The sequence below is a fragment of the Vipera berus genome (assembly GCF_964194415.1).
Source record: "Vipera berus genome assembly, chromosome: Z".
NCBI lineage: Eukaryota > Metazoa > Chordata > Lepidosauria > Squamata > Viperidae > Vipera > Vipera berus.
The window spans coordinates 74,498,925-74,524,717 of NC_138205.1; the positions used below are offsets into that span (position 1 = coordinate 74,498,925).

Genomic DNA, 25,793 nt, shown 5'->3' on the forward strand with positions numbered 1-25,793 from the left:
CCACACAGGGTATTCCTGTGTATTCAGGCTTGCAGAACGGCGGATCGGCTTATACTCGAGTCAATAACTTTTTCCAGTTTTGGGGGGTGAAATTGGGGGTCTCGGCTTATACTCGAGTCGGCTTATACTCAAGTATATACGGTAATAGTCTTCTGCTGGTCACAAATATTTTCGAGTATCATCCCTACCCAAAAGAAAGGTAAAGATTTTTCCCTTGGGAAGGAATGTTGTATTATACTCACTAAAATACTCAAACACCAGCTGCCTGCAATTAGTGCAGGTTCTCGAACCTGAGTCCCACCAGGCTCAAGGTTGACTCAGCCTTCCATCCTTCCGAGGTAGGTAAAATGAGGACTCAGATTGTTGGGGGCAATAAGCTGACTTTGTAATAATGCCGCTTGGGGCCCCCCCGAAAGCCCTAATAAGCAGGCATATACATAGGATGAAGGCTATTGCTAAGCACATTGATTTGTGCTTTAGATTGTAAGCCACCCTGAGTCTTCGGAGAAGGGCGGGATATAAATGGGATTAAAATAAATAAATAAATAAATAAATGGGAGAAACTACAAATGGCTACATACTGTATATTACTACAAAAATGGTTTTGAAAACTAACCTGAAAATTAGTCATGGGTTGGGTGGGTTATTTGTTTTTTGAATTTTTAGCCCTTTCTGTAATTCTGAAACACACATTTTTGTCAATTCCCCCCCACCCCGTGCAATTGTATTTTCTCCTTGCATCATTTCCAACTAGCTTAGCTGCCCTTTTCTTCTCTTCCTCATGCAACTTGCATATTTTCTTTACCTTTTTTGGCTGATTCTATCAGAAGAAAGGAAGGGAATATTGGTGAATGTACTTGTATGTTTTGGGTGTGACAATGACTCGTGTGAGAATAGCTGGTTGTATAATTATTGTAGATCAATTAAATACAATAGAATACCTTGTTTTACAGGCAATAATTTTTATCAATAGTTATTAGCTGAATTAGTATTAATGCTTGTTTGAAGTAGTACCAAGACTTTGGGGACTATGTCTTTTTAAAGGTTTATGCACATATAAATTCACAAAGAGGTAACATATGCCAGAGACAGACTGGGTTTTATGTTGTTTGCAATTTAAACTGACAAGATCGGGAAGCTGGACATTACACATCATTTTTGTCTACATTTATCTTTCCTGTCTATTCTTTGTCTGGGGGAGAGGCCATTTAAAATTCAGAATGGATTTCAAGTAAACAAATTAAATTAAGAATGGCTATGATTTTAAGTAGCATTTTGATAGGAACATACACATACACACTAACCAGGAAATAGTGATAAGACAGTCATTAATACTCCCACCAGCCGATTAACTGGAGAGATATAAAACAGAACCTGAAAAGAAGCAGGGGGGAAAATAGATCAGTAGTATACGATCTGAAAAGAAATCAGAGCATAATTGGAGCAATCAAACTTCCCCCTTTAAAGCAGCAAGATATTTATATCAAATAACTGTCCCAAACATCTGAAAGGCATTAAGCTTAGCACGGTGCAACACACTTCCCACAGCAGGTTAGGAGGGCCAATATAAAAAAAATACCACATGAAGTGAGACTGTCCTCCTGTGGACAAGGGGCCATTGAACTATAGCTCATGTCTTGCTATACTGCTTTTTTCTATAAGGATTCATGGACTCAGTTTATAACATCTTACCCAAAATATCTGGGAAATACTGATTTTTTTTTCATGCGCAACTACTGTTATCAGATCGGTATGAAGTAGTTTTTCTGAATGTGGCCAAATTCTGCTTTGCTGTATATAAAATTAGCAAACTTTAACTGCCCACTGTTAATCCACCCACAATCGCAATGTATTATTCTGTCTTTTATTTTTGTTTTTTTTACTATTATTATTATTTTAATACTTTTTTTTGCTGGTCTGTGACCATAATAAAGATTGATTGGTTGATGATGATTGCTGATGACCAGTAGTATCTATTTTCTTATATTTCAGCAATTTTTAATACAGATGTTTTAATGTGCAACCTGTACAATAATAACAGCAAACAAAGTAGCTGCAATCTGTGTTATTACTTCTTGAAAATTTATGAATCCAGACCTTGCATTCTATAGCTTAAAGCCATGTGACTGTTGATAAAAGATTGTGTAAAATGTTAGGTCCTTGTTTGTGACATGATAATGTTTATTTCATTTCTTTGGCAAATTAAGCAAGCCCTGGGTATAACTGTGAGCATTATCCTGTCCCACTGAAGAGTGAAGCTATGGGCAGAGGATATAATGTAGCTTTAAAAAACATAATCAGCTTCTTGTGTCATGATCTGCACAAATGTTCTAACTCAACAGTCCCCACCTTTCCAGCATGGCCCAGGGCATATGAGTGGCAGGTGCACACGTGCACAGCTCCCTTAGTGCAAATGGCAGGTGTGCACACCTTCCACATGCACAAATGGAGCTTCACAGGTAAACAAAGGACCTTTGCGCTTGTGTGCGAAGCCTACTTGCACAAGTGGAGGGAGGTTGAGCGGAGGGGGCTTGTGCTCGTGTACGAAGCTCCACTCGTGTGAGTGAAGAATGGTTGTACGAGTGGGGCTTTTGAGGGCCCACTGCTCTTGCAAGTGAAGCTTCATGCATGTGCACTTGCCTGCCATTGACGTGAGTGGAGCTTTGCATGCACACGCTTGGCTATCATTCATGTGGCCCGGTTTGAAATAGTCCACGGCCCAATAGTGGGCAGTGGCTTGGGGGTTGGGGACCCCTATTCTAACTGTTCAATGCATTGTCTTCCCTTAGCTGCATTATGATGAAGCATTATGGGCCATTATGCAGTGATTTACATCAAAACCTAGTAGAGAGCTTTAGATACCAATTGTTGGGAGTATATGTTCTGGAAGATAAGCTATTACTTTGATTATTACAACTTTTTTATTATGAATACACTTTTCTCTTTTAGATTCAACTATAGAATTTTATTTCTTCTATTTTCTGTAATGACTATACTTTACATATTCAGACCACAGGCTTCGGTAGATTTTTAACTATGTAAGATAAGGCTTGTTATGGATTATATTCTCTTGATCAACAATTGGGGCCAACAGAGGGTATATGTTGTAGGCTATGAAAGACCTCTTCTGTACCAACATTTAAAATACCACTATAAACATGGCTCCTCCCCTTTTTTTGGGATTGGTATCTTTTTGAATCTTTTTGCTTCTGCAAGCGGGGGAGAAAGTTTGGTTGCTGTTCTTTCCAGGGAACTCTATGAAGTTTTATTTTTCATTGTATTGTTTTGTATGTGCTATTACACTCAGAGTCCAAAGAGGTGGGTAGTCTAAAAATCTGATTAATAAATAAGTAACATAAATCAGGTTGGCTATCACTAGTGGATGTCTGTGTGTCTGTTTAGAGAGGAAGCAAGAGAGTTAATTTCACCAGCAAACTATAACTTATGGTAAGATAGCAAATAAATTGATGGAAACATTAATAAGTCTACAGCAAAAAAATGAAATAAGCACCTCTCCATCCTGGGTAACTGCATAATGGAATAATGCATCTCCATGAGGTATTAATGAAATAATGTTAGTCAAGTCATTTATTTTGCCTTTTAGGAAATATGGGAATAATCTTACCTTCTTTTCTAGAAGAATCAACTTAAAAAGAATTAAAACCTTTAAAACATAAAGAAAGACAGATCTTTAAACATTAGTAGTCCAGCAATAAGTGACCCTATGGTTAAAATATTCAGTATCATGTCAATGTGCAATATAGATCCAGAAAAATCTTTATTTACTTATATCTGTAACTGCATGTAGTTTTCTTTCAGATTCAAAGAAGTGGAAATAATTATGCTCATTTCAGTTTTATAACATACCTTGTGTTTAAATTGAAGAACAAGATCTCGTGGGGACAGGCCTAAAAACAACAGAGAGGACAATGGCACATTTCAATAAAATTTCATTTCAATTTCCGATACCGTACGAGTCTTACCTGTTTCCATTTATTGTACATATGAATTCATTCTCTGGGGTGGTAGACATGCATTACTGTGAACAGTTATTTGGATAATATCTCTTTATATAAAACATCAAGCTTTCACAGCCTAAGATTTCTAACTCTGCAGTCAGATGGATGAATGTAAAGAGCCTTCATAAATAAGCAGCTAGAGTGAAGGTCTGCCTCATTATTCATTCTACCATGAGAAGCATCCTTAAGTACTGGATTCCTACCACCAATAAGAAAAAGTGGTTTTATTATTAACAAATTGCATTTTATGTTTTCTCTGATTAGTATTGCTTTGAAACATGGGGCAGGTTTAAGCCCTAGTTTTGGGGTGAGGTGCACACCTAAAAATCAAGCTAGGGTGTGTGTGTGGGGGGGGGAACTGCCCCACATGCCCCACACCTGCTTACTGTTGCAGCCAGGCCTCCCATGAATTGATACCTGCCTCACCTCGTCAGCCCACTTCTTTTGCGGTGCCCCCTAGCCTGCATTTCACCGTCAGAGGCATTTCTGGAAGGCCTCTGATGGCAAAATGCAGGCTGGGGCAGCGCCATGCACGTCAATCCAGAGCTCCATTCTTAGCTGCAGAGGCATTTCCTTCGACCGCAGAAGAAGTGGGCTGATTCAGCAAGGCTGTCAGTGCTGCCACCATGAGGTGACTCCATGGAAAAGACACCCCTTGAAAATAAGACCTGGTGCCTCTTTTGGAGGCAAACTAATAATAAGAAGACTGGGTCTTATTTTCAGGGAAACATGGTATTTCTCATCACTAACCATTATATTATTTACTTAATAATATAAATAAAAATACTCCAAAAGTATTATTTACTTAATATAATGAATATTTTGGAGAAGAGGTGACTTTGTTGGCCATTTGTATTTTTCTTTGTGTAAACCTGGTGCAATAACCTGTTGTCATACACTTTAAAATGATTTGGATTCATAATACTTTAGAGAAGATTGCTGGCAGTATGAATTAAAGCAGAAAGAATAGGATAAAAAATTATAGTGAAAAAAGTCAAGCTATTTTATTTGTCTTCAAAGTGACCTGGATTTTAAATTTTCATATCAAGTCTTTCAAGAGAAAAAAGGAAGGAAGATTGAACGATCTGTTTCAATAACAGGTTAAATACTTTGGTTGTGCTTTCTGAAAACTATTTTGTAAGAAATTCCTCGGAAAGAAAATTGAAATGCAAAAAACACCCTGCGTGAACATAAAACTTAATACTTTATATGATAACATAATTACACAATAGCTCCACAAATGGGAAATATAACCAAAATAACCAATAATTTTTTCAGGCTTACAAGTTTATATGTAACAAAATACTTATAAAAATTGGAAGTCTTATGTTACCAAATATAACTTACCAAGATAAACTTGTGACCCTTCAGGTGAACTTCCTCCCAGTGAGCTATTCATGTGTTCATAAAGTTCCTGAAAAACCATAAAATGTTGAAAACATGAGCATCCTTTACTAAAAGTAACTTTATGGACAAAAGGAAAAGGTTTACTTTATGTAAGAAAAATATTCCAAAATACTTTTTCCAAGAGATCTAACTCTTTTTGAGTCTCTAAAGATATAGTTATCAATCCTTTAGAATCCAGAACTGCTTTAGATGCAGCTTTAATGGAAACTTCTTTCTAGCTTATTAATAAGGGACACCAGGTTGTATCTAAAGTTTCTCTTTTGTAAATAACAGGTAACAGGAAATTAAGATTCAGCAGGCCTGAATGTTTCAGGGCCACGTGAGCCCTGCCACTCTCAGCTGACAGTTGCATCTTCTTCCTTCTGCTGCTGCTGCTGAGGCATGCCCAGCTTGGCCCTTTGCAAAGCATCTGCCATTACGCTACTAGGCCTTCTTCTTAAAGCTGTGACCTTCTTGCCTTTCAAATTAGACAAGGGCCACGTGCAATTTGGACAAAGGCTACCAACTTTCCAAAGCTCATCTGACAAAAATCAGGGCCAGCAGAGCACAGGGCGGCAGGACTAGCAGAGGTAGCAAAGGGCAGGTGGGCTACAGGGCAAAGATGAGAGAGATAGGCAGGTGGGAGTTGAAGTGTGCCTGTGGCCATAAGTGCATTTGGGCTGCTAAGCACCCAAATTTTGAGGCATTGCAATGACCATAACTTTGGGAACCAGGCATTAACCAGCACTCATCAGTGTTACTTGTCATTGAACAAGTAAGTCATAAGATGAAGACAGCCTGTATTGCACAAAATATCATTAAAGTGATCCTTCCATTCTATTCTGATCATGGACACTGATAAGTGGATTTACTTTTCGATCAGCAGTGGCTCCTCCATTCCACTTTTAATCTTACTGAGTTCTCTCTCTCTCTTTCTCTCTCTCACTCTCTGTCTTTCACCCAACCATTTGGAATCTTTCAAACAATTTTACTTTTGTGTATTTAAACCTACCTTAAGAATTGAAATTTGTGAGAAGTCTTTCTCTTCAAAGTAGGCATGTGTAATTAGCTGCAACTTCGCTTGAAGTAGCCCATATAGAGGCTTGCAAGAAAAAGAGCATCATGTTATATCAACAAAGACAAACAAGAAGGTAATAATAACTGGATCTATGCTTTAAAAGCAGATAAATGTGAATAATCTGAATACTTTGCATATTCTTCAAACTATATATCATATGTAGTTGCAGCTGATTTATGAATATGAATTGGAATGGTCAATTAATACAGTAATATCTGGCTTTCAAAGCAACACTGGTTCCAAATGTGCATAGGTCTGTGTTTTTTATGAATGTGTTTTTATTCAAAACATTAGATAGTAATACAGTAAAATAAGGGCAAAGTATCTCATTCTATTTCATTAAAGACGGGTGTTGTAAAAGATTTAACAAACTATGAGAGAAGATTAGGGAGACAAGTATTTAGATCTAAATTAATTATAAAGGTCACTGAATTGTTTTGCTTACCTTTTAATCTAACCCCTATTTAATAGAATCATGTACAAATACAGATTTGAAGTTGATATAATTATTGGGGGGGAACTGTTCCTGGGCTTGCATGCTAGCTGCATAATCTCAATTTTCTCTATTTTTCAGTCTAAACTACGTTAAGAGGCCGAGAAATACTGTTGGAAGGATAAAATAGGGAAACAAAAAATAACAGAAGACCAGTTCCAAACTCTATGTTTCATATTAACCTTTTCATAAACAATTTCTTCATATTCTGAATATACATACATATATATACATATACATACACACACACACGTGTGTGTGTATGTGTGTGTGTGTGTGTATAAAACCAGGATTGAGGAGCATGTTCTTATAGTCTCTGCAAAGCCAATCGTTTAGCTAATGAGCGTGTTACGGGTCTGTTCGGCTCCCCCCCCCAATCAATTGACCCGTTCTTGTTTCCGTTGGGCTTGTTGACAGCTGTTTGAATTTTGGCGCTCTGCTTCTCCTCTTACCCCGCCAGTGTGGAATGCACGTTTTGCTGCACACAATCATCTTGCTGCTCATCTGACAGTTCTATATGTGATACTGCCATTTGGTTGTTCATTCAAGGACTGCTGCCTGGGATAGCCCCTAGATTGGGGCTGATACAGGCAAAAATATATGTTATATAAATATATAATTTCATATCCAACCATTATTCATTATCTTTTGAGCAGATTTGTTGACAAAGGCCAGGAAGTAAAACTGGGGCCAGGAACTGAATGTCATTTTCTAAATTTAGTTTCACATTTGTATCATGAGTGGAATTTAAAATTAGAAGAAGACCTTAAAGCAGTATACCATATTTTCCCGAAAATAAGACCTGGTCTTATATTATTTTTGCCTTCAAAAGAGGCATTAGGTCTTATTTTCGGGGGATGTCTTATATTTTTTGTGATACCTGCCTCGCCTCGTGGTGACAGCACCAACAGCCCCGTTCAGCAGAAGCCCACATGGCTGCCAGCCCACTTCTTCTGCTCATGGCAGGAAGCCGCATGGCACATCAAGTTGCTGCCACCACAATGAAGCAAGGCAGCTGGGGGAGCGGGTGGAGCCACCCCACACACCCTCTTAATTCAGTCTCCCCCCCAGCCAGGCCATTCCTTGCTTTGTGACCTTCACTTTCACTCCCCAAGCCAGACTGCCATGCTATGGAGGATGGGGGTGGTGGTAGGCCCGATCTCCCTCCGCCGTTTCAGAGCCAGGGGGGGGGAGTGATGGAGAATGGCTATGAACTGCTGGAGGGGCTTTCTTCACGCTTCACTCCATAGATCACTTGCCTGGTGGTAGCTGCCCCCGCCTCCTCTGCAAACTGTCCTGTGGCTTGTGCTGTGACTGGGCAGCACAAACCTCCCCTGCCCCCTCCCTCCGCCAGCCCTCTGTCGCTGCCATTGTAGAGAAGAGATGACAGGGAGGGGAGTGGCTCCATGCAACGAACAATGCAGAGCAGATAAGAGCACTTGCTTGCATTGTCCCGCATCTCCCTTCTCTGTTCTGAAAATGGCAGTCCCGTTTTCTGCTGCTTCTCCTCCCGGCGCTGATGTAGAATTTGGTGCACCACCACCCAGCTCTTCTCTCTTCCTGATAGCATTACTTTACTAACCTGCTTTCCAGCTCAATTGCATTTCTCTCCTGCTGCAGGAAAACAAAGTTTGTGGGACTAAAAAAAGTTCAGTCAGACCTTCCAACTTTGCAAGATCATTTTGGCGGGGGTGGTGGATTAGCATAACAGTTGTTTGATTCCTTGCCAGCCAGTGGATCCGGCATCTGAGTCTGAGGACTCAGATGAGGAGGAGGGGCCTGGAGTGACATTAGAGTCAGAGGAGCTCCAAGACTTACTGTTGGATGAGGAGCCTGGCCCCTCTAATCGCGCTCGGGCTGAGACACAGCTGTGCTGGGAGCCTGAGTTGGACAGTGATGAGGAACAGCTGGGACAAATTCCAGATGCAGGAATGCACAGACAGGAGAAGAGAGTGGGACAGAGGAATGCAATGGGGCAGCTCCAAAGACAAAGGAGAAGGCATTAGGAAGCCTTGGCTGAATTACAAAAGGGGAAGGTATGGGAGGTGCTAGTTGCCAAAGGCAACCGTTCGTGCTGAGGATCGAGTTTCTGTGGACTGTGTTTGTTTGCCTTGGACACTGACTCAGGTCTGTGAGAATAAAAGGGATTGTTTTTTTCTTGCGGTTCCTGCCTGTTTCTTGGAAGAAGGGTTTCTCCTTGTGAATACAACAAGGACTCACGTAGGCTGGGACAGAAAGTTTGCCTTCAGCCTCCTACCCCCTACGATTGAGCAGTTACGTGTGGAGAATGGCCAGCTCTCCCAGCAGCTGGCTTTGCTGGCAGCTCAAGTTGCTTGGCTTCAAGCCTCTGCTCCTGCTGCTCCACAACCCTGACAGAAGTGTCCAGTGGCAGTGCCTGACAAATTTAATGGCATTCCGGAGATATTTCCAGCTTTTTGGGGCCAATGCCAGCTCTTTATCAGCCTGAGAGCAGCTGACTTCCCCAATGACCGTGATAAAGTGGGGTTTATGATCAGCCTCCCCTCTGGTGCTGTTCTTTGGGCCACACCCCTGCTACCCCAGCCTAGTCCGTTGTTGGATAATGGGGGGGGGTTGTGACCACATGAGTCTTATGTATGAGGACCCCATTAAGACGCAGTCCGCTAACCGACTCCTGAAAACTCTGAGACAGGGCCGACGCCCTTTACAGGGATATATCAGTGAGTTTCGGCTGCTTAGCCAGGATTCAGCCTGGAATGAAGCTGCAGTGATGAACACTTTCCAGGATGGCTTGTTGGAGGAGCTGTTAGACAAGCTGCCCTGTGTCGATGTTCCCCCAGACCTCAATGGGTTGATCCATCTCTGTTTGCGGATCGACACTCAGTTGCAGCAGCGTAGGAGTCGTGCCACCCCAGAGATCCAGGCGGCCCCGGTTGTGCATGAGACTCCAGTTCTGCAGGAGGAGCCTATGGAGTTAGGTGCTGCCAGATCTTGACAATTGGTGGCAGAAATGAATACATGATGTTTGGGGGGGTTTGTGTTTGTACTGTGGGGACCCTGGGCATTTGGTCGCCTTCTGCCCCAAGAAGCGACGAGGGTGTCAGCTACCGAGCTTGCCCTGCAAAAGCAGCCTCATATATCAGGAAATGCCCCAAGCCTGACCTAAAAAGCATTTGGGGTCAGGCTTCCTTCCTTCGAATGCTGCACTGGACCACCATGGCACATGATACTGGCGGCATGCTTGATCCTCCCTGGGAAGCCACAGGGGATTCCGTTATATGCTTTGGTAGACTCTGGGGCCACCACAAACTTTATGGACACAGCATTTGTGGCCAAACAAACTGTTCCCCAATGCCCAGTGGAACCGGCTCTGTTAGTAGAGACTATTGATGGCCGAGTGCTCCTGTCTGGGCTAATTACAGCCACCATGAAACCATTGGGTATGACCATCAGCTTGCATGAGGAGGCTATTCGGTTTTACATAACCTCTGACCTGCATTTCCCCATGGTCTTGGGATTGGCGTGGCTGCAGACGCATGACCCGCAGATTTATTGGTCCCAGAACTTGGTCACCTTTCCATGTTTTCAGTGTATGGACCACACTCGCCAAGTCTGTACCGGCAAGGTGGTGAGTCCCCCAGGGGTCTCCCCTCTGAACTGGTGATTTACACTGATATGTTCAGCGAGACTGAGGTGAGTCAATTGCCCCTGCACAAGCCATATGACTGCCCCATTGACTTAGTTCCTGATGCACCTCTCCCAGTGGGGTGTTTATATTCCATGTCAGACCCCGAGTTGGCCGCGTTGCGGGACTTTCTGGACAAAAATTTGGCTCAGAGTTTTATTCGGCCCTCATCTTCAGCAGTGTCTGCACCAGTGCTCTTTGTAAAAAAAGAAGTCCAGAGAATTGAGGCTTTGCTATGACTATCAAAAATTAAACGCTATTACGGTACGTAATCGATACCTGCTGCTCCTTATCCCCGAACTTCTGGAATGGCTCCAGGAGGCAAAAATCTTCACAAAATTGGACTTGAGAGAAGCCTACAATCTCGTTAGGATTTGGTTGGATGATGAGTGGAAGACAGCATTTGGCACCCAGGATGGGCACTTCGAGTATACAGTGATGCCGTTTGGGCTGACCAATGCTCTTGCAGTTTTTCAACACTTCATGAATGACATATTCTAGGATCTGTTAGATCAGTTTGTTGTGAACTATTTGGACGACATTCTGATCTACTCCCCTTCGCGGGAGACGCACCATCACCATCTCTGTCAGGTTCTGCAACAGATCTGAGATCATTTGTACACCGAACTGGAGAAATGCCAATTCTACCAAATGACCATTGATTTCCTGGATCATCACATTTCTCCTGAGGGTATCCCCATGGAGCCGAATAAGGTCGAGTCTCTGCATAGCTGGCAACCCCCATGTCGCGTTAAAGATGTCCAGCGACTCCTTGAGTTTACCAACTACTATAGAACCTTCATCCCTGGTTTTGCTTCACCCCTCACTCAACTCCTGCAGAAAAAGACTCAGTTTCATTGGGGTACCCTGGAGCAACAAGCTTTCCAGGCCTTAATGGAACCATTCATGAAGGAACCCATCTTGACACACCCTGAGCCATAACGGCCATTTATCATGGAAGTGGATGCGTCCGACATTGCCATTGGAGCGGTGTTACTCCAGGCTAATGCGCCTGGCGGGGCCCTGTTCCCTTGTGGGTACTATTCCTGGAAACTTAATCTGGCCGAGAGCAACTACACCATCTGGGAGAAGGAGCTACTGGCCATCAAAGTGGTGTTTGAGGCTTGGGGGCATCATTTGGAAGGGGCTCGGCATCTAATTGAAGTCTGGACAGACCACAAGAATCTGGAAAGTGCAGACCACCCGGAAATTGAACCAATGACAGATTCAGTGGTCTCTCTTCTTCGCTAGGTTCAATTTCCATGTTATCTACATACCAAGCGGTCACAACCAAAGAGCGAATGCTCTGTCAAGGAAACCAGAATATTCCTGTACGGAAGACAAGCTTCTGCCCAGGACAGTTCTCCAACGCCTGAGAGACCCTGGGGAGCAGTGTCCATGGACATCTTGATGGATTTGCCCGTCTTCTGGCTTCACAATGGTGTTTGTGGTGGTGGACATGCTGACCAAGATGGCGCATTTCATTCCTTGCCATGGCTTGCCATCAGCCTGCACCACCATTTGTGTGTTCATCCAACAGGTTTTCCGGCTGCACAGCTTCCCTGATAGGTCGTTTCAGATAGAGGGGCTCAATTTATGGCCCGTTTCTGGAAGGAGATGATGAAGGCCCTAGATGTAAAAATTTGCCTATCATCAGTGCATCATCCACAAATGGATGGCGGGACTGAGAAAGTAATTGGAATCCTAGAACAATACCTGCACTGTTTTGTGAATCAGCAACAGGACAATTGGGTGGACTACCTCATGGTAGCCAAGTTTGCATTTAACAACTCACAGCACACCTCCATGCATATGACACAGTTCCTGGCCAATGTGGGGTATCATCCCCAGCTTTTTCCCCTCTCACAGCTCGACTCACCAGTTCCCGCAGCTAACAAATATCTGAGTTATGGGCTATCCATCAATTGGTGTGGCGACAATTAGATAAGGCCAAGGCGGATTCCAAGAAGGTTGCCGATCGGTAGAGGCGAGATATGCCTACATTAATGGTGGGAACTGGGTGTTGCTATCAACCAGGAACCTGCCATTAAACCAGCCTGCCAAGAAACTAAACCACCGGTACTTAGGACTGTTCCCTATTGAAGCCATCATTAACCCAGTCACTTATCGGTTAACCTTGCACGGTCGTTATGGGTACATCCGATCTTTGCCCGGTCTCTCTTGGTCCCAGAACAACCGGTGTGTCCACTCCGCTGATCAGAACATCCCCCACTGAAACAACATGACGGAGACAGCGCTCCAGAGTATGAGGTTGCCAGTATTCAAGACTCCTGTTGGCTGAAAGGCCAATTTCAGTATTTGATTGAGTGGAAGGGCTATGGACCAGAGTAGTTCATCTGGGAGGATGCAACCGCCATGCATGCTCCTGCCTTGGTGACGGCATTTCCACAAACAGTTCCCTTGATGACCGCATCAGGCCCATCAGACCCAGTGGAAGGGTCCTGTGGTGCAGGATAGCGTTGTAATTCCTCACTAGCCAGTGGATCTGAGGACTCAGATGAGGAGGAGGGGCCTGGAGTGACATTAGAGTCAGAGGAAGGCTCTGAGGAGCTCCAAAACTTACAGTCGGATGAGCAGCTTGGCCCCTCTAATCGCGCTTGGGCTGAGACACAGCTGTGCTGGGAGCCTGAGTTGGACAGTGATAAGGAACAGCTGGGACAAATCCCAGATGCAGGAATACACAGACAGGAGAAGAAAGTGGGACAGAGGAATGTAATGGGGCAGCTCCAAAGGCAAAGGAGAAGGCATTAGGAAGCCACGCCTTGGCTGAGGAAGGTGTGGGAGGAAGGTGTGGGAGGTGCTGGTTGCAGAAGGCAACAGTTCATTCTGAGGATCAAGTTTCTGTGGACTGTGTTTGTTTGCCTTGGACATTGACTCAGGTCTGTGAGAATAAAAGGGATTGGTTTTTTCTTGCGGTTCCTGCCTGTTTCTTGGAAGAGGGGTTTCTCCTTGTGAATACAACAAGGACTCACGTAGGCTGTGACAGAACAGCAGTCCGGCTCGGGAGGGGAGTGAAAGGGAAGGTTGTTGAGCAAGAAATGGCCTGGCTGGGGGAGGGGGGCTGAAGTAAATGGGTGTGGGGTGCATGGGGCAGCTCCATCCCTCCCCCACCGGCCTCAGCTTGTTGTGGTGGCAATGTGACACGCCCTCTACTGCCCCATTGCGGTAGCAAGGTGGGATGGAGCGGGCGGGGTCCTAACTAGGGCTTATTTTTGGGATAGGGCTCATATTAGGCCAACCCCTCAAAATCTGGGTAGGTCTTATTTTTGGGGTAGGTCTTATTTTCAGGGAAACAAAGTAAGCTTCAATAATTTTTTGTACCCTAAATCAGTGCTTTTCAAACTTTTCACAGATTGTATCACTTTTAGGATGTGGCAATATTCGAGTACCACCAGTCACCTAGAAAGGTGTCAAAAACTTGATGAGCAAAAAAGGGAAAAAAGTGATAAAGTACAGGTAATCCTCAACTTACAACACTTCGCTTAGTGACTGTTTGAATTTGCAACAGCACTGAAAAAAGTGACTTATGACCATTTTTCACATTTATGACTATTGCAGCATCCCCAGGTTCACATGATTTACATTTGGATGCTTGGCAACTGATCCATATTTATGATGGTCACAATGTTTCAGGGTCATGTGATCCCCTTTTGCAAACTACTGACAAGCAAAGTCAATGGAGAAATCAGATTCACTTAACAACCTTGTTATTAATTTAATAACTGCAGTGATTCACTTAACAAATGTGGCAAGCATTGTCATTAAATGGGATAAAACTCATTTAACAAATTTCTCACTTACTCTAGATTGGGTATGCAGTTTATTGCATCTGCTCCAGAAAAGAAAAATGGTGTAGTCATTTATGTGAAGAAGAATTTAACAGCTAACTTAATTGAAGCAGATAAACAAGGAAGATATATTATAATTGAACTTTTAATAGAAGGGAAGAAAATACTTTTAACTGGATTATGTGTACCTAATCAACAGCAAGGAGAATTTTATAAACTTCTACATAATAAAATAATTCAGTGGGATTATAAATCGTGTATTTTAATGGGAGACTGGAATGGAGTATTGGACACACAAAAAGATAAAAAAGGACCTTTTAAAAGCACTCCAAATCATGTTAGATTGCCTAAATCTTTTTTTGACATGAAAGACGATCTGGAACTGAGAGATGTTTGGAGAGAACGAAACGTGGAAGAAAGGGATTTTACTTTTTTTCCTGACAGACATTAATCTTTCTCCAGGATTGACTTTGTATTAACTACTAATGATTTTTTTTCTAGGGTTAAGAAGATCAAGATATGTCCAACAATCTTATCAGACCACAGTCCAGTATGGATGGAATTGGACAAGGGGAAGGGAGATAGGAGATCTTGGAGATTAAATGAAAATCTGTTTAGATATGAAGAAAATGTGGAGGAATGTAAAAAACAAATGAATTTTTTACTATAAACATGCAGAAGGGTACTCCAATTGAAATGGTTTGGGATGCAAGTAAAGCTTATATGAGAGGAGTTTTAATATATTTGAATAATAAATATAGACGTAGATTGGAATATAAGCAAAAAGAATTAGAGGAGGAAATAAAGATGAAACAGAGGGCTTTTATCTTGAACTCATCGAATAAGAGGTTGAAAGAAGCAATTAATTTGTTAAGAGGGCAGTTTGATATGTTGATGGCAGATCAAGTGGCAACTAACTTACGATATGTCAAACATAATACTTTTTACAATGCTAATAAGCCAGGTAGATGATTAGCTTATTTGTTAAGGAAAAAACAAAAGTCACGTAATATAGACAAGATAGAATATAAGGGTAAAGAGGTGTTTCAGCAAAATCTTATTAAAAAGGCTTTTGTTGAATTTTATTCTAAATTATATGCAAGGGATATAACTTAAGGTTTAGATGTAGATAGGTATTTACAAGAAGTGAATATCCCTACACTTACACAAGAACAGAAGGAAGGGATGAATCAACCGATAACTGCTGAAGAAATTATTTTAGCAATTAAACAATTAAAAGTGGGTAAGACACCTGGAACAGATGGTTTGACAGCCACTTATTATAAAAATTTACAATTAGAGTTGGTGGAACCTTTGAAAGAATTATTTAGGACAATTCAGTCTGGAAGGGAAGTGCCTCCATCATGGAGAACAGCATTTATAACGTTGATTCCAAAGGAAGATCAAGATCTTACCCAATCAAAAAATTACAGACCTATATCGCTTCTAAATACGGATTATAAGATATTTGCAAAGATCTTAGCAAATAGATTAATGAAGGTTATGCAGCAAATGATTTATAGTGATCAAACAGGATTTATAAGTGGTAGACAAATGAAAAGTAATGTGAGACATATTGTAAACCTATTAGAATATTTGGAAAGAAATAATCAAGTCCCTGCAGCATTGATTTTTTTGGATGCTGAAAAGGCGTTTGATCAATTGAATTGGCAATTTTTATTTAAAGTTTTAGAGAAGATGGAGTTTGGTGATAAGTTTTTACAACCTATTAGGGCAATATATCAGAAACAAACAGCCCAAATAATAATTAATGGTAGTTTAACAGAAGCTTGCAAAATTGAAAAGGGCACAAGACAGGGATGTCCGTTGTCACCATTGCTGTTTGTTTTAACATTGGAAATATTATTGATTAAGATACGTGACTCAAATAAAATAAAGGGAATTAAAATTAAAGATCAAGATTATAGATTGAGAGCGTTTGCAGATGACTTGGTTATTACATTAGGTCAACCGACTCAGTCGGTTATAGATTTAATGGAAATAATTTTGCAATATGGACAAGTTTCTGGATTTAAGGTTAATAGGCAAAAAACTAAAATTTTGTCTAAAAATATGACTACAGAACAAAAGGTAGTTTTAGAAAAATTAACAGGATTTGAAATAGCTAAAAAGATTAAATATTTGGGGGTATATTTTTCAGATTCAAATGTGAAATTATACAAAAATAATTATGAATTGTTATGGTTAAAAATACAAAAAAAATTAGATACTTGGAAAAAAATACAATTGTCTTTATTAGGAAGAATTGCAGCAGTTAATGAATGTTTTACCAAAATTTTTATTTTTGTTTCAAATGATACCTATACTTTAAAAAGATTCAAATTTGGAGGAATGGCAGAAAGGTCTTAATAAATTTATTTGGGCAGGGAAAAGACTGAGAGTAAAACTTAAGATAATACAAGATATACGTGAAAGAGGTGGTCTTAAAGTGCCTAATTTTAAATTATATTATGAGGCTGCGGCTTTATCGTCAATTAGTAATTGGTTTAATTTAACAGAAGGAAGATTATTGAATATTGAGGGATGTGATTTATTATATGGTTGGCATGCATATTTATTGTATGATAAAAAGGTGGATAATATCTTTAAGACACATATATTAAGGTATGCTCTGTTGCGACTTTGGAAAAAATACCGATACAAGTTAAATTATAAAATACCAATTTGGGCAATACCTAAACATGCGATAGAAAATATAAGTCTGGGATTTAAACATGATGTGACCACATATAAAGATATTCTCAGACTGGAAAGGAATGTATGGCAATTAAAGCCATTTAATACTTTAAAAGAAGGGAAAATAGTACAAACTTGGTTTCAGTATGGCCAGATACAAGCTAGATGGAAAGAAGATCAGAAAATTGGCATTTCAACAACAGATGAAAATCTGGTAAAACAAATTAGAGATCAAAGTCAAGCACATATAAGAAGGATATATAATGCATTGATAGAAATAGATTCTGAAACAGAACTTGTTAAAGATTGTATGATAAAATGGGCCCAGAATATTCAAGAGCCAATAACGATGGATATTTGGGAAAAATTTGGGTCAGAAACCTAAAATTTACCCAGGCACAAAACTTAAGAGAGAATTTTTATAAAATGTTTTATAGATGGCACTTAGATCCTAAAAAATTAGCATGTATGTATCCAAATTATCAGCCTAAATGTTGGAGGTGTGGTTGTGAGGACGCAACGTATTACCATATGTGGTGGACTTGTAAAAAAGTTAAAGCTTTCTGGATTAAAATTTGGTGGAATATGCAGAAGATATTTAAGAAAAAGATAAGGTTTACTCCAGTTATTTCTACTGGGTATTATTACTGATTGTACTGTTAGAGAAACTAAATTGATGTTGAATTTAATAATGGCAGCAAGACTTTTGGTTTCGCAATATTGGAAGAAGGAGGAACTGCCTACTATAGAAGAGTGGACTCTAAAAGTTTCAAATTTGGCAGAAATGGCAAATATTTTGGCATATTTGAAAGAACAATCGCAACAGAGATATATCTCGGAATGGAGAAGATGGATTGATTATATTCAGAATAAATATGGGACTAACAAATTTCACCTAGCATATGAATGAACATTAGAATTATAAGATGTATTATTATTTACTTATGTTTAAGGGGAGTTAAAGTGTGATAGGATTTAAAGCGTATTTATAGTTGGTTAGCATATTTTAGCTTAAGTTTGTTAGAGGCAATACCCTGTATTCAGCTCTGGGAAGTCGGGGGGGAGGGAGGGGATGTGGGGGGGAGGGGGAGGGAAGGAGTATATGTTTAAAATGTACTGTAAAACTTTTCAATAAAAAATAAATTTCTCACTTAGTAATATAAATTTTGGGCTCAATTGTTGTAGCTTAAGGACTATCTGTACATCCACTTACCACACTTTTAATGGAAAAGTTGTACCTGTTTCTCTGACATTAATGTTTGCACTTTTCTATCCCCTTTTCTCCCCCTGCTTGTCTCAAAGAAGTTTCTCCTCTTTCCATCTCTCTGTCCCCTTCTCTTTTCCTGTTGTCTTGTTTTCTCTCCCTTTTCCACCAAAACCTCCTCCTTTTATATCTTCTCCTCTCTCCCCACACCTTCTTTTCAGTGCAACTCCAACTGACTCCTCTCCCCAAGGCTACACTCTGCTCTCAGAAAGACCAATCAGCTGGAGCTGTGCCTATTCAGCTGGAGCCCCACTGATCCTGGGCACTCAGCAGAGTCCTGGCAACAATGCAGCTCCAGTTGACTCTCCCACAGGCCTGTGTAGCACTGCCACCACTTTAGCTCATCCCCACCGCTATACTTTTACTTTTTTTATAGTGCTTTTTAACCCATTGCAAGTACCACCTGCCAGGTGCTGAAGTACCACCAGTGGTACACATACCATGGGTTGAAAAGCACTGCCCTACATCACAATATGCTAATGTTGAAAAGTATACAAGCGTATCCAGTTGTGTTGTCCTTATTTAATTGTTTATATAGAGTATTTTTCTCTGTCAAACAAACCCTCTGGAAAGGATACCTTTGATTCAGATTTCAGATTCAGATATCCAACTATTCATATCTAATATAAACATCCAAAGTGAAGCGTTATATGTTATCTTATCTCTTACCAGCTGACTTAGAACACATACACTTTTCTGTACTGTTTCTCGAGTAATGTCTGCTTGTCGTACTTTCAATGCCTTAAAGGAAGAAAAACTAAAATTAAAATCTTTTCTTTACTTATTTACATTTAAAAGCAAACAATTTTTCACCAAAATATGACATTTATTTACTAACTTTAATGATTTAGAAAAAAATTAGTTCAATAGACTAGCAATTTGACTAAAAAAAGATCCATTTTAAAGAAAAAGAAAGACTATAATAGGGAAATATTAAAGCATAAATTAGAAAAAGTCACATCATGGGAAGCCACGATGTGACTTGTTTGGAGTTAATGTTATGCAAACCCATTGGTTTTTTGTGTTTGTCACTACTTTGTTCATTTTATTTTCTATAAAATAAATCTATTTGAGAAGGTATTATTAATTTGGAACAATTAAAATACCTAACCACTTCCTATACAGTATACAGAATTCTGATCCTAAATTAAAACAATTCAAATTATCATGTCCATCCTTCGGATATAAATGACAGATGCAACTACAGTTGGAAACTAAAATTATTTTATAAATTTCTAATTGTATTTATTTCTAATAGGACAAGGATATCATATAGCTTACATAATAAATGAAGTAGAATTTTTCAGAAAGTAGAAATATATTTAGGTGATTTCCAGGGAAACCAAGGTGAACTTAAGATGGCTATGTGAAAGCAGAGCCAAGAACCGGATTAGCCATACTGCTCATAACAGCAATGGAGACTTTTAAAGAATGCTAAATTTGCAAACCGAACTTTCTAATCACTTGTGGAAATTGCTTAGTAACTACTTCTAAGCTATTAGTGACTTTCAGAATGACAAGTTTAAAAATCCTGCTATGAATCTGGGTGAATCCTCAATGAAAGAAAAATTTAATTATAAATTTAATAATTTAAAGAATCTGAAATAAACAGTGACAAGCTAAATAAAAAATTGATCTTAGAAGCTATCAATGGATAAAGGTCCAGATAAAATTGAACTGCTGAAACTTTTGTAATAAGATTTTGGAATTAATTATAAAATACAAAGAGTTTCTTGTGGGAAATACATCCTGGTTTGGTTTTATGAGACATAACATAGGTAAGCAACATTGTGCTTTGAAAAAGTGGACTCCAGAGGGGACTAAAGATTTTAGATAAAGATATATAGAACTGTAAGATGATGCAAAGCAGTATGACAATAAAAATATGAAGGAGACTTCTGAAGAATGGAATCAGAAAATAGTAGCCATAATAGCCACAATGTCAATAATGTTAACTGCTTGTATGGATAGACTATGTCTAAAAGATGTTACTGAAGCTCAGATGTAGAACAAATTTTATCTGACAAGAGAGAGATGGCTTTAAAAGTGGATTTACAACTGCCAGGCCAAGAGAAAGATTTACAAAAGTATGTTTCATTGGATCTGTAAATGAAATTGAGTGAAAATTTAAAAGAGAAATACAAATGACAAATCAAGAGAGTGATCTAGATAATCTGCTTCCTATTTTATTTACAAAAGAGGCCTGTTAAAAGTTTTGAAGAATTTTGTGAGATGGGACAAAGAAGAAAACAAATCTCAAGAAAATATTTCAGTGAACTAAAAATTAAGACAGTGAGAAATAAAAGGAAAGAATATAGAGTCAGTTTATTTGATCAAGTTTAAAACAAGATATGTTGTTACTTGTGGCTATCCTTTATGGACTTTCTGCTGATACCAGGACTGAAAAGATGATGTTTTATAGGTTTATTTATTAATAATAATTGGGATATGGGATGAGGAGATAAATGTTTATAAATTTAGAGAGGATGAATAGTTACTAAATGTGTTTACACATGTGATGAATTATCTTGTGGTAAGATGGGCGACCAATACATTTTATAAATAAATAAATAACTGAAGATTGCAATTCACTTTACTCTTTCTTTATGATATTCATTTTCTTTTCTTCTTTTTTCTTACACTTTGTACTATTTCTCTCTATCCTCTTTTCTTTGTTAAAGCTTGGTTTGTATTAATATTTATTATCATCATCACAATTCTTAAAAAAAATTACATCAAAGTAGGAATATATTTGCAGGTACCTAAATCTGATGTTTTTGAAGATAAGATAGCTGAAAAAAAATGCTTCCAGCACTTTCTAAAATATTTCTAAAAACATGTAATCATTATCCAAACTTCTTATAACCTATGGATCAAAGTTATTGGCTTTTATCCCACAGGGAATAGCCTAATATCTCAGCATTTTTGTGATTATGTGACAAAAGACACTGCACATCTAATGCTACAATAAATAATAAGTCACACATTATGCATTTATAAATCTTAATGAGATTTTAAGCTAAGTTCAATTTCTTCCTTGTTAGAGAAAGACAAATTAAATGTCTGAATGCAAGCTGATCTTTTAGTTACTCGTACATTTTTGCAGGAAGCCCCAAATGATCAGATACTGCTGATAAATCTGAATTCTCAAAAATACTGGTTTAGCATTTAAACAACCATGCAGATGTTCAATATCAAATGAACATGTAAAAACCAGTATATAGTATAGTCCTCAACTTATAACTGGTCTTTTAACAACCAGTTGAATTTACAGTAGATTTTTAAAAATCTACTTACGACTCATTGTTGAAATTATGACTACTCCCTCCCCACAGTCACATGATCACATCTCAGTTACATAGCAACTTGCTTGCATTTATGGCCAGTTGTAGTATTCAAGAGTCAGGTGACTACAATTTATGACTTTTTACCATTTTGTGGCAAATGATTGGAAAATGTAGGATTTGCTTAATGGCCTCATGATTTAACACCATAGTGACTCACTTTACAACAATGATAAAAAAATGAGTCTGGTTACATACTATATAGCACTTCAATAGGGACTTAGGACTAAAATTCCAGGCTCCACTGTGCTTGTAAGTTTCACTACAAATGTTCACCTAACTTTAGAATAATTACCTTAGCTTCAATTTGCCTATAACAAGAGACCCCATATATTGTGCTTCGATCACTACTTCTTGGTGGCAAATGGAAAAAGACTGTGTCTAAAAAGGAAAAGAAGAGATTGTTTTGCTATCTCTTTTAAGCATCACATTGAGACGTAGTTTCTTCAGTACTATAATTTTTCAAATAATCCTAAGGACCAAATTTCAAATTAATGTAACATAATCAGGGAAAAATGCAATGTTTTGGTTTGATAATAGAAATGTGCATATAACTATTCTGAACAGCCCAAGCAGTTTTGCTATTCTAAAAAAGTTGTGATTTTAATCATACAGAGGTAGTTCGTTTTGGGGGTTTCTTTTGATGGTGGTAAAGAGCATTCCAGCAAAGAGGCCTCATCCTGTTAAAAGTTTCTATATCTGCAGCATTATTCATTCAGGTGAGCTGCTTCTTTAGAACTGTCTGGTTAGCTTGAATCAATATACAAAAGTTCAGCACGTCCAATGTTTTTGACACTCAGATTCCCTTAAGGCTACTCATTCATGATCCTGCTGAAAAGAATAGAAAGTTTCTACTTTTTCCCAATAGGTTGCTACCTAAATTATAATTATGCAGTAGCTTCACATATCACAAAGGCATTAATATGGTCTGTAGATTTTCATTTAGCATGATTTGTGAATCCAACTATTGTGATTTGTAAACCATAATTAATTGTTTAGAGTAATGTATGAACCCAATCAATACTGAATTACGGTAGGCTTAGCTATGGTATCAATTTAGATAACCAATAACAAAGAATTTGACCATTGTATATGTTAAACATATACTATCAAATCTGACATTTTAAAACTTGCTTTCAACATTCTAATTCCAAATTTGAGACAAAATAATCTTAAGGTATATATCAGAGATGTCAAATTGCCAGTCCGCGGGCTGGACATGTCATGCGGAAGCCATACCCACCCTATTGCCGGCAATGGCAAAACCGTCCTGATATGTTGCTCGACGTCACGTGATGTCGCAAGTTTGGCATGTCTGGTATATATGATACAGGAAACATTAAAGTATCTAGGTCTTTCTCAAGACTTGTGGTCCTGCATAAAAAGCTTTTCCAGCTGTTTCCATATGCATTCAAACGTCTAAGTTGCTTTCTTTCTTCCTCCAAATTGCAACATTACTAGTTCATTTGCTTTATACAGCCTTTCAAGAGCTAGACAGGTATATGCTATTTGATAAAAAAAGTGGGTAAAAGTGCTTCAAATCCAATGAGCATACCTTCTCTGACCCTGTCAGTAGTTTCTTAAAGGAATCAGGCTGTTTCACAATAGTCAGGGAACTCAGGAAATGCAAATTTTGCTGAGTCTCCATAATTACTGTGCAAGCCTTGAAAGATACAGAATTTTAAGATACAAAAAGTACCCAGGCCTGATCCAAAGCACCTTTGCTTCTTTCAGATTGAAATACTGCATATCTTTAGTAGACAGCATGTTGGGAATTATGAAAATATTTTGCTACTGGCTATTTTCACAGCTTAAACCAATTTTATTATATTTTAAGCTGCCTCATTATGCAATTAATTAATGTTAACAAAATATATTAAGCAAAGAGGGTGAGTGGCAGCCTCATATAGAGATGAACTGCCTCTCAGCAACCAAGCAATTGGTTCTGAAAGCATATCTTTTTTCTTGTACTAAAACTATGCACTAATTATTGGAATAGTAGTAGAATAATTGGTAACCGTGGACTGATTTCAGTCTGTGTTATTTAGGAATTGTTGATATTAAGCAAGTCTTGTACATGGTTTGCCTAAAGCACATTCATTCTGCTTTGCAGAACCATTGCAAACCATAAACGCCAGATATATAAATGTATTTTTAAAAAAATATATATTGAAGCCCAAATCTGTTTTACTTCATATTACTTGAATTATAGTTCTAGGAACTTTCTTCTTCCACCTGCAAGAGGCATTTAAAAATGTTTATACAGTCACCTTTCCTTTTCTAGCAAAAGGAAGGGAAGTTTTCTTTGTGGCTGGAAAACACACAGTATGATTTTTAGAAAAAGATTTGCTTGCCAGCTAGTATATATAAAAAAGTCTAGTTTGGCCCAGCTATGTTGAGAGCATCAAATTCTTTGCCCAGTATCAGATTCCAGATTATTTAGGCATTTGTAGGAAAGGAGCATTATGCGGACTCTTACCTTCTTGATAGTTATGAGCACCATCTGGCAATGCAAGAAAAGGCAGGTATTTCCATTCCTCTGGCAAACTATTACTATCATGACTTTCTCCAGGAATTAGAGAAGGATAGGAGAATTCAATCTGAAAGCAGATATAAATACACACATATTACATGAGTTTATGTGCAAGCATACACGAGAACTTCACCAAATTTATACTCGGTCATCAGGTATCCAAATATAAAACTGATAAATAATTCTACTATTACTTCAAACAAGAGGTGTAGAGATAAGGGAATCCCAAGCAGCATATGAAATTTAGCAAAAACTTCAGATTAAAAAAGTAAGGCTGAATTCTAAGATAATCAAACAACGATCAGCAAGCACCTAGAGACTAACAAAGTCATTACTAAAAGCCAACATGGGTTTGTCAAAAACAGATCATGCCAGACAAATCTTATTGCATTCTTTGACCAAGTGACAAAATTAGTGTATTTACTTGGACTTCAGTAAGGCATTTGATAAAGTAGATCACAACCTACTACTTGACAAGATAGAAAAATGTGGGTTAGACAGCATCACCACCAGATGGCTAACCACCTGTACTCAGCCTGTGGTCCTCAATGGAACCGCATCTACATGGAGGGAAGTGTGTAATGGGGTGCCCCAGGGCTCTGTTCTGGGCCCAGTGCTCTTCAACATCTTCATCAATGATTTAGACGAGGGGATAGATGGGGAACTCATCAAATTTGCATATGACACCAAGCTGGCAGGAATAGCCAATAATCCAGAAGATAGGTTTAAGATACAGGAGGATCTGGATAGACTTGAACACTGGGCGTTATCTAACAAAATGAAATGCAATGGTGAAGAATGTAAGGTTCTACATTTAGGCAAGAAAAACCAAATGTACAGGTATAGTATAGGGGGTACCTTGCTTAATAGTAGTGACTGTGAGAGGGATCTTGGAGTCCTAGTGGACAATCACTTAAATATGAGCCAGCAGTGTGCTGCAGCTGCCAAATAAGCCAACACAGTGCTAGGCTGCATTAACAGAGGGATAGAATCAGGATCATGTGAAGTGTTAATACCACTTTACAATGCCTTGGTAAGGCCACACTTGGAATACTGCATCCAGTTTTGGTCACCACGACGTAAAAAAAGATGTTGAGACTCTAGAAAGAGTACAGAGAAGAGCAACAAAGATGATTAGGGGACTGGAGGCTAAAACATATAAGGAACGAGTACTGGAATTGGGTATGTCTATTTTAATGAAGAGAAGGACAAGGGGGGACATGATAGCAGTGTTCCAATATCTCAGGGGCTGCCACAAAGTAGAGGGAGTCAAGCTATTCTCCAAAGCGCCCAAAGGCAGGACAAGAAGCAATGGATGGAAACTAATCAAGGAGAGAAGCAACCTAGAACTAAGGAGACACCTCCTGACTGTTAGAACAATTAACCAGTGGAACAAACTGTCTCCAGAAGCTGTGAATGCTCCAACACTGGATGTTTTTAAGAAGAGACTGGACAGCCATTTGTCCGAAATGGTATAGGGTTTCCTGCCTGAGCAGGGGTTTGGAC

General features: G+C 39.1%; 1 protein-coding gene across 3 annotated transcripts in view; it reads right to left on the reverse strand.

Moving 5' to 3' along the window:
- Positions 1-25,793, reverse strand: part of AVL9 (AVL9 cell migration associated) — a 63,883-nt gene that overhangs the window by 32,834 nt on the left and 5,256 nt on the right. For 2 of the 3 annotated variants that reach the window (XM_081344423.1, XM_081344421.1), the window contains exons 2-9: positions 24,234-24,354; positions 22,050-22,135; positions 19,080-19,151; positions 6,418-6,507; positions 5,367-5,433; positions 3,868-3,908; positions 3,626-3,664; positions 1,305-1,374 (exon numbers count right to left, since the gene is read on the reverse strand). In XM_081344423.1, coding sequence (XP_081200549.1) covers positions 1,305-1,374; positions 3,626-3,664; positions 3,868-3,908; positions 5,367-5,433; positions 6,418-6,507; positions 19,080-19,151; positions 22,050-22,135; positions 24,234-24,354 — 586 coding nt within the window. The remainder of the gene's footprint in view (positions 1-1,304; positions 1,375-3,625; positions 3,665-3,867; positions 3,909-5,366; positions 5,434-6,417; positions 6,508-19,079; positions 19,152-22,049; positions 22,136-24,233; positions 24,355-25,793) is intronic. The other variant, XM_081344422.1, reaches the window with a different exon arrangement.